Here is a 9,556-nt window from a genome sequence, read left to right as displayed (position 1 = left end):
GGCTCCGAGCAGCGACATTAAATCCGGAACGCGCGTGACGCCGCGAGGAGGGGGTTTGGGAACAGCTGCAGGGACAAAGGGCTCTCCTCTCCCACGCGCAGCCGAGGGTTTAATTAAAACAAAGGCGATTAAAGCCGCCGGGGGTCCGCTGTCCCCAGCGCAGGTGACATTCCCCGGCAGCGCCCCACAGCTCCAGCACTCCCCGGAGGAGGAATTCCAGCGCATTGTCCCGCCTGAACAAATGAAACCTTTCAGCAGAAAGAAATCAGACCCGGCCGGGCGCGGCGCTGGCGCGGCCCCCGAGGCTCGGGTGTCGCGGTGAATATTTCACGGCGTGGGCCGGGCGCTGACCGCTCCCCCCGCGCCCCTTTGTGCTGCCCGAGCTCCCCCCGGAGCCCCCCGGACATCCCGTGGGTGTCCCGGGCCGCTTCCCCCGCTCCGACCCGCGCACACCCAGCCCGGAGGTGGGATTAAGCCGGGCTTGGGTTGATCCCCTCCCAGAAGCCCGGCTTTATAAATCCCCGGCGGGGGCCGGGCGCGGCACCCGAGGGTGCCCGGGCTGGCGGCGATGGCGCAGCAGCGCCGTGTCCAGCTGTCCACGCAGCGCCCCGGCAGCACCGTGTGCGTGCTGGGCACCGAGCTGGCCCTGGACGTGTGCGGGTGAGCGCGGGGCACAAATCCGCTTTCCCCCCTTGATCCCATTAACCAGAGCCCGAAAATAGCGCGCGTGGGGCGGGGGCGATGCTGCTGCTCCGGGAGCTTTTCCCAGGGGATGCTGGCCCGGGAGGGGTGGGATTCCCGGTGCCCCTTCCCGCTGTCCCATCCTGCTGTCCCTTCCCACTGTCCATCCCTCTGTCTATCCTGCTGTCCATCCCCGTGTCCATCCCGTTGCCCCTTCTTTCTATCCCTTCCCGCTGCCCTTCCCAGTATCCATCCCACTGTCCATCCCAGTGTCCATCCCATTGTCCGTCCCCGTGTCCATCCCGCTGTCCGTCCCTCACAGACTCTCCAGCCCTGGCCGCAGCAGCAGCACCGCAGAATTCCCAGCGGGATTTTGTCAGTTTTGGGGTGCCGCAAGCCCTTTTTGGGGTTTTCAGCTGCGTTCCTCATCCCGCCGGGATGAAATCAGAAACAAGAAATAAGAAATCAGAAACAAACAACAAAAAAGAGATCAGAAATAACAAATAAGAAATCAGAAATAAGAAATCAGAATTCAGAAACAAGAAACAGAAATAATAAATATGAAATAATACATAAGAAACAAGAAATCAGAAATAATAAGAAATCAGAAATAATAAATAAATAATTAAGAAACATTCTCCCTTTCGGGGGAGGGCCGAGAGCGAAGCCCCCCCGGCCCTGGCTCCAGCCCGGCCCCGGAGCTCTCCCTCGGGATTTCGTTCGGGATTTTGTTCCCCGATTCCCGCTCGGGGTTCACTTCCCGTCCCCTCCCGCTGCCCCGGGCTGGGATTTTCCGCCTCCCCGGGCACGGAGCCGCCGCTCCCCTGGAGCTCCGGCCTGCCCGGCTGCGCTCGGGAAGCGCCGATTTTGGGGAGATCCTTCCCCAACGCCGCCGGGATGAGCGCGGGAGCTCCGAGCGGCTCATCCCCGGATTTGGGGCTTTTGAGCGATCCCTGAGGGTATTTTTGTGAGATTTATTCCCGTTTATTCCCATTTATTCCCTGGTGCGCTTTGCACCTGGAATATTCCCGGATCTGGGGTTTTTGAGGAATTCTTGCGGATATTTTTGCGCGGTTTGTTCCCGTTTATTCCCTTGTGCGCTTTGCACCTGGAATATCCTCGGATTTGGGGTTTTTGAGGAGTTCTTGAGAATATTTTTGTGCGGTTTGTTCCGGTTTATTCCCGGGTGCGCTTTGCACCTGGAATGTCCTCGGATTTGGGTTTTTTGAGGGATCCCTGAGGGTATTTTTGTGGGGTTTCTTCCCGTTTATTCCCAGGTGCAAAGCAACACTTGTTGCCTTTGCATTTTCCAGGATTATTTGCATTTTCAATGATTTATTGCTATTCTAAAAATTGTCTAAATATCAAAATTAGTTCACATGAAAGATTTTATCCAAATTTCATATCTCAGGGCTTGCTGCAGTCATATTTTCCAGGGTTATTTCCGTTTTTCGGACTTCTCACAATTCTAAATTTCAGGGTTGGTTCCACATTGAAGGATTTATGAGTTTCACATCGCAGCACTTGTTGCCTTCATATTTTCCAGGATTATTTGCATTTTCAATGATTTATTGCTATTGTAAATTTTTTAAATTTCAGGATTTTTTTTATATTAAAGATTTTATCCCAATTCCATATCTCAGGGCTTGCGACAGTCGCACTTTTCAGGATTATTTGCAGTTTTTAGGACTTGTTGATGTTCAACATTTCATGATTTGTTCCACACTGAAGGATCTCCTGCCACTGAACATTGCAGGATTTATTGCAGCAGCATTGCCCAGGATTCATTGCATTTTGCACCTCTTGCTGTCACTCTAAATTGCTGGATTTTTTTCCCACTGAAGGATTTATCCCAATTCCACATCTCAGCCCATAATGAAATTGCATTTTTCAGGAATATTTGATTTTTCCAGGACTTGTTGATATTCCAAACCCCAGGATTTTTTTCCCACTGAAGGTTCTATCCCAATTCAGTATCACAGCTCTTGCTGAAATTGCATTTTCTGGTAATATTTGCATTTCCAGGACCTGTTGATATTAAAAAATTCAGATTTTTTTTTCCATTTTGAGGGGTTTACCAGAATCTCGTATCTCAGCCCTTGCTGAAATCGCATTTTCTGGGAATATCTGAATTTTCCAGGGCTCATTGATATTCCAAACCCCGGGATTTGTTCCCATTGAAGGTTTTATCCCAATTCCACATCCCAGCCCTTGCTGAGGTTGCATTTCCCGGGAATATTTGAATTTCCACCCTGCTCCTGGCAGAGCTCCTGTTGTCCCTGGCCCTTCCAGGGATGCTGATCCCCTCGCTGTCCTCTTGCTGCTCCCGAGATGCTGATTGCTCTCTCCCCGTTATCCCTGATCATTCCTGGGATGTTGACCGCTGTCCCCTCTCTGTTCCCGGGATGCTGACTGCTGTCCCCTCTCTGTTCCCGGGATGCTGACTGCTGTCCCCTGGCCATTCCTGGGATGCTGACCCCTGTGGCTGGCCATTCCCGGGATGCTGACTGCTGTCCCCTGGCCATTCCCGGGATGCTGACCGCTGTCCCTGACCATTCCCGGGATGCTGACTGCTGTCCCCTGGCCATTCCTGGGATGCTGACCGCTGTCCCTGACCATTCCTGGGATGTTGATCGCTGTCCCCTGGCCATTCCCGGGATTCTGACCGCTGTCCCCTGGCCATTCCTGGGATGCTGACCGCTGTCCCTGACCATTCCCGGGATGCTGACTGCTGTCCCCTGGCCATTCCCGGGATTCTGACCGCTGTCCCTGACCATTCCCGGGATGCTGACTGCTGTCCCCTGGCCATTCCCGGGATGCTGACCGCTGTCCCTGACCATTCCCGGGATGCTGACCGCTGTCCCTGGCCGTTCCCAGCTCGGCTCCGCGGGGCGCCGTCTCTTTCCAGGTTCAGGCCACGCCGGGGGTGAGGCTCTGGCTGCTGCACGAGGCCCAGAGTGTGAAGTTGCCCTCGAGCGTCAGTCGCTGGCCCCTGGCCCCCAGCCCCGAGCTGCTGCTGGCCATGGACGCTCCCAGCAAGGACGTGGGCGACGAGAAGGTGGGAGTTGGATCCTGATGGATCCTGGCATTGCCACGGGGTGCCAGGATGGGTGTTGGGATTCCTGCTGGATCCTGGCATTCCAGCCCCGCTCCTCATTGCAGGTCAGGATTTCCTATTTCCGTGAGGCCGGCGGGGTTCCCGTGGGCCGGGCCTTGCTCTACCTCACCTGTGTGGGTAAGGGGGGAACGGCCCCCAGCCCTTGTTCCCCAACCCCATTCCTGGGATTTCCCCTTTTTCCATCCCATCCCTATCCCACAGAGGTGTCGCTGGATGCTGACGTCAACCGCAGCGGGGCCGTGAGCCGGACACTGCTGGACAAGGTATCCAGAGGGGCCAGGAACCAGTGTGGGATTGGGAATTCCCAACTGAGTCCCCAGATCCCAATGGGATTGGGAATTCCTGACTGAACCCAAGATCCTGATGGGATTGGGAATTCCCAGCTGCCCCCCAGATCCCAGTGGGATTGGGAATTCCCAGCTGACCCCCTGGCCCTGCTCCGTGCCCCCCAGACCAGCTGGACGTGGGGCCCCGAGGGCCACGGGGCCGTGCTGCTCGTGAACTGCGACCGCGACGACGCCGGCGCCGAGGGCCCGGACAACGAGGACAGCACCGTGCTCTCCTACAACGGTGCCCACGGCCCACAACTCCCATGTCCCATTTTCCCCTCCATTTTCCCACTTTTCCCTCAATTTTCACACTTTTCCTTGAGTTTTCCCTCCCCCTTCCCTGAGTTTTCTGCCTTCTCCCTAGTTTTCACACTTTTACCTCAATCTCCTTTCTATCACAGCCCAGAACTCCAATTTTTCCACTTTCACCTCAATTTTCCTACTTTTCCCCTCAATTTTCCTTTCCCACCACAGCCCAGGATCCTCATTCTCCCACTTTCCCTCAATTTTCTGCTGCTTTCCCCTCAATTTTCCCTTCCTATCACAGCCCAGAATCCCCAGCTTTCCCACTTTTCCCATGACTTTCCCACTTTCCCCTCAATTTTCCCTCCCTACCCCAGCCCAGAACCCCCAGTTTCTCCCCTTTTCCCTTGGTTTTCCCCTTTCTCCCTGAGCTTTCCCCTTTTCCCTGGGTTTCCCTCGTTTCCCTGATTTTTCCCCATTTCCCTGATTTTTCCTCATTTCCCCAGACCTGCAGGACATGGCACAGTTGGTGCTGAGGACACGCGGGCCCCGCGCCATCTTCACCGGGCACCGCCTGCTGCTCCACGTGGACTTCGGTGACGCCGACAAAATCGGCGTTTTCTACGGTGGCAGTGAGCGCCGGGGTTTTTGGGGGGATTTGGGGGGATTTGTGGGAATTTGTGGGAATTTGGGGGGGCACGGACCCGCTGGCTCTCTGGGATCAACCCCAAATCCTTGCGCTGCTTCTCCACTGCCCCGCGGTGGAGTCGAGCTGAGCCCGGCGGGGTTGGGGCGGGTTTGGGGACAGGGGTGGGTTTGGGGCTTGAAGTGTCCGTGTCCCACAGGCAGTGGGGAGCTGGAGAAGTTCAGGCACGTCCTGGGGGGCTCCAAGCTGGCCTACAGCGTGCGGCCGAGCCGGCACTGCCACGAGAGCGTCTTCTACGTGGAGGGCCTGGCCTTCCCTGACCTGGCCTTCTCCGGCCTCGTGTCCCTGCACGTCACCCTGCTCGAGAGCCCCGAGAAGGTCCGCCTGGGGGACACGGGGAGTGGGACGGGGGGACAGATTCCAAACTCCATCTGCATAATCCCAGGGGAGGTGGGACAATGGGGACAGATCCCAAACCCTATCCCTGTAATCCCGGGGGATTGGAACAGTGGGGACAGATCCCAAACGCCATCTCTGTGATCCCAGGGGGGCTGGGACAGGGGAGACAGATCCCAAACTCCATCCCCACGATCACAGAACCCCCATTTTCCCACTTTTCCCTCAATTTTTCTCTCCCAGAGGGGGCTGGGACAGTGGGGACAGATCCCAAACTCCATCTCTGGAATCCCAGGGGGGGTTGAAATAGTGGAGATAGATCCCAAATTCTGTCCCCACCATCCAGGAGGGGGACTGGGGTAAGGGGGACAGATCCCAAACTCCATCCCTGCCATCCCAGGAGGGTGGGATAATGGGGACAGATCCCAAACTCCATCCCCACCACCCCAGGGCCTTCTGGAGTCGCCGATCTTCACGGACTCCGTGGTTTTCCGTGTGGCTCCCTGGATCATGACGCCCAACACGGCAGCACCGCTCGAGGTCTTTGTCTGCAGGTGTGTGCTGGCTGCTCCCACCCTGCCCGCTGCCAGACCCACTCCCAAATCCCGATTTTCCCGTTTTTCCCCAGTGTGGATGGCAACGAGGAGTTCGTGGCGGCCGTGGGTATGCTGGCCGAGCAGGCACAGTGCCCTCTGACCGTGTGCCCGGTGCCACAGAACCGCCAGGACCGCTGGATCCAGGTGGGAACAGCGCCTGCCCGGCCCTTCTGTGCCGCAGCAGTGCTGGGAGGGTCCCAAAATTCTCCATCCCTTCTCCAGGATGAGATGGAGTTCGGCTACGTCCAAGCTCCTTACAAAACCTTCCCCGTGGTCTTTGACTCGCCCCGGGACCGTGGCCTGAAGGATTTTCCCGTCAGGAGCATCCTGGTATCCAGCCCCTTCCTTCTGCCTTGCCCAGCTTGGCAAACCTCTAAAAGCTGGGATATATCCCTTTAAAAACGGGGATACATCCCTTTAAAAACTGGAATAAATCTCTTTAAAAGCGGGGATAAATGTCTTTAAAAACTGGAATAAATCCCTTTAAAAACTGGGATAAATCCCTTAAAAAACGGAGATAAATCCCTTTATTTCCTGCATTTTCGGAGTGGGAAACTCCAGCACAGAGGGTTTGGGGGTGCAGCACTTCAGTGCTGACGGCTGCATTTTTTAAAATCATTCCCTCTTGTTTGTCCCCCATCCAGGGCCCTGATTTTGGCTACGTGGCCCGGCAGGCTCCGGAAGGCGCTTCCAGCCTGGATTCCTTTGGGAATTTGGAGGTGAGCCCACCCGTGACAGTGCAAGGCAAGGAGTACCCCTTGGGGCGCATCCTGATCGGCAGCAGCTTCCCCAGGTGAGCCGAGAGCAGGAAAACCCCAAAAAAGGATTTCCCAGCTCCCCCGCCCCCCAGGCTGGGCAGGAGCAGGAAAACCCCACAAAAAGGATTTCCCGACCCCCCCAACCCCCCGTGCTCCCCCAGGCTGGGTGGGCGCAGGATGGCCAAGGCCGTGCGGGATTTTCTGGTGGCCCAGAAGGTGCAGGCGCCCGTGGAGCTCTTCTCGGACTGGCTCCAGGTCGGGCACGTGGATGAGTTCCTGAGCTTTGTCCCCGCGCCCGACCGGAAGGTAACGGATCCAGGGAGTGGGAAAAGCTCGGATGGGACCCCCAGAGCCGGCCCTGAGCTCGTCCTGCCCCACAGGGATTCCGGCTGCTCCTGGCCAGCCCCAGTGCCTGCTACCAGCTGCTCAAGGAGAAGCAGGAGGAGGGGTTCGGCGAGGCCGCCATGTTCCAGGGTAGGGGAGCATGGGAAATGGAGCTCCATGCTTTTGTTTTCCCATTTTCCTGCAAACTGTGGTGGGGAAGGTTGATGGACTCTGAAAACTGTCTGGGAAGTGGAGGCACAATGGAGCAGAGTTAATGAATTAATTAAAAGGTGCATGGATTGGATTACCTGGATGAGATGGAGCTCTGAAGTCAGAGCTGGAGTCCTCATCCCGGCTGAGCTGGGGCAGAATTCCAGCCTGGCTCCATCCCAGCAGGGCTGGACAGGGTGCCCAAGCCGACCATAAACGAGATCTTGGCTAACGAAGAGCTCCGCAAGTTCAACGATTACGCCCAGGTGAGGGCGGGAGCAGGAGGCTACGATCCATGGCTCCCTCCATGTCCTTTGTTCCCTTGTCCCTCTTTCCTCCCCTCCATCCCTCCATCCATCCTCCATCACCACCCTCCCAGCCATCCATCTCCACATCGCTCTGCCCCTCCCTCTCTCCCTCCATTCTTCCCTCCCTCCATTCTTCCCTCTGTCCAGCCTTCCTTCCATCCATCCATCCATCCATCCATCCATCCATCCATCCATCCATCCATCCATCCATCCATCATCCATCTCCTTGTCCATCCCACTCTCCATCTCCCTGTCCCTCCCTCCCCTCGCTGCTCTCTTCCCTCTCCCTCCTGACCCTCCCTCCCTCTCTCCCTCCCGGCTCCCAGAGCTGCATCAGCTGGAACCGGGACATCCTGAAGCGCTCTCTGGGCCTGGCCGAGCCGGACATCCTGGACATCCCGCAGCTCTTCCAGGGCGACTCCACCTCGGGGGCAGAGGCCTTTTTCCCGAACATGGTAGCAGCACCCCTGAGCTCCCTAGAATGGGGTCGGGGACAGGATCGGGGCTGGGATGTCCCTGGAGCGTGATCAGGGCTGGGATTTCCTCGGGGTGGGATCGGGGCCGGGATCGGGGTCGGAATTTCCCCGGGTGAGATCGGAACCGGGATGTCCCTGGAGTGGGACAGGGGCCAGGATGACCCCGAGGCGGGATTGGGGCCGGGATTTCCCTGGAGCGAGATCGGGGACGGAATTTCCCCGGGCCGGGATTTCCTTGGAGTGGGATCGGGGCCGGGATCGGGGTCGAGATTTCCCTGCAGCGGGATAGGGGCCGGGATGTTCCCTGGAGTGGGATCGGGACCAGGATCGGTGCCGGGATGCTCCCCGGTCCGGGATGTCCCCTGGCCCCGATCCGTGCCGCAATGTCGGCGCTGTTCCAGGTGAACATGCTGGTGCTGGGCCGGCACCTGGGCATCCCCAAACCCTTCGGGCCCGTGGTGGGCGGGCGCTGCTGCCTGGAGCAGCGGGTCCGGGAGCTGCTGGAGCCGCTGGGCCTCTCCTGCACCTTCATCGACGACTTCTTCTCCTACCACGTCCTGTCGGGGGACGTGCACTGCGGCACCAACGTGCGCCGCAAGCCCTTCGCCTTCAAGTGGTGGCACGTGGTGCCCTGAGGTGGCTCCGGCCCCTCCTGTCCCCTCCTGTCCCCTCCTGCCCCGGTCCCCACCCTGCCCCTGCCGAACGCCTTCCGTGGAGGAAATAAATCCGGGCTGCGGCGGCTCTGCGGGGCTTTCCCAGCACAGGAAGAACGCTGGACTGGTTAAACTGGTGGGGAATGGGAAATGGGGAATGGGGGCGGGTGGGGCGCCGGTGCCAAGATCCACGTGGAGAAACACACATGGAATCAGGAAAACGGGGAATGACGGAATTACAGAGTCAGGGAATCAGGGAATTATTGAGCCAGGGAGTTATGGAATCAGGGAATCATGGAATTATGGAATCAGAGAATGGTTGGAACAGAGGGACCTTCAAGCTCATCCATTCCCAGTGACAGGGACACCTTCCACTGTCCCAGGCTGCTCCCAGTCCTGTTCAGCCTGGCCTTGGACACTTCCAGGGATCCAGGGGAGCAGCCACAGCTGCTCTGGGAATTCCATCCCAGCCCCTTCCCCACTCACAGGGAAGGATTTATCCCAAGTATCCCAATCTAAATTGTTCCTCTCTAGCTGGAAGCCATTCCCTGTGTCCAGTCCATCCATCCCTTGTCCCTGGTCCCTCCCCAGCTCTTCTGGAGCCCCTTCAGGCCCTTGAAGGGGCTCTGACTCTCCCTGGAGCTTTTCTTCTCCAGGTGAACATTCCCAGCTCTCCCAGCCTTTCGTGCCAGTGGAGCTGCTCCATCCCTCTGATCACCCTGCAACCTCCTCTGGCCTGGCTCCAGCAGCTCCAGCTCCTGCCTGTGCTGGGCCCCAGGGCTGGGGCAGCTCCATTCCCATTCCCATTCCCATTCCCA

The 9,556-nt window shown here is 57.8% G+C and overlaps 1 protein-coding gene across 1 annotated transcript; it reads left to right on the top strand.

The window, feature by feature from the left end:
• Positions 1–547: 547 nt before the first annotated feature.
• On the top strand, positions 548–8,855 carry LOC106860562 (protein-arginine deiminase type-3-like). Its single transcript, XM_014888457.2, has 16 exons — positions 548–660; positions 3,559–3,739; positions 3,844–3,916; positions 4,001–4,062; positions 4,252–4,369; positions 4,878–5,003; positions 5,217–5,395; positions 5,864–5,967; positions 6,042–6,153; positions 6,232–6,339; positions 6,654–6,802; positions 6,929–7,073; positions 7,148–7,241; positions 7,488–7,567; positions 7,936–8,064; positions 8,487–8,855. The coding sequence occupies exons 1-16, from the start codon at positions 569–571 to the stop codon at positions 8,718–8,720; spliced, it is 1,986 nt and encodes a 661-aa protein (XP_014743943.2). The 5' UTR covers positions 548–568; the 3' UTR covers positions 8,721–8,855.
• Positions 8,856–9,556: the final 701 nt, after the last annotated feature.

The sequence above is a fragment of the Sturnus vulgaris genome, chromosome 25, assembly GCF_052056855.1.
Source record: "Sturnus vulgaris isolate bStuVul1 chromosome 25, bStuVul1.hap1, whole genome shotgun sequence".
In the NCBI taxonomy this organism is placed as follows: Eukaryota; Metazoa; Chordata; class Aves; order Passeriformes; family Sturnidae; genus Sturnus; species Sturnus vulgaris.
Note: the sequence above shows the minus strand (reverse complement) of the source record. Positions and strands in the feature narration are given on the sequence as shown.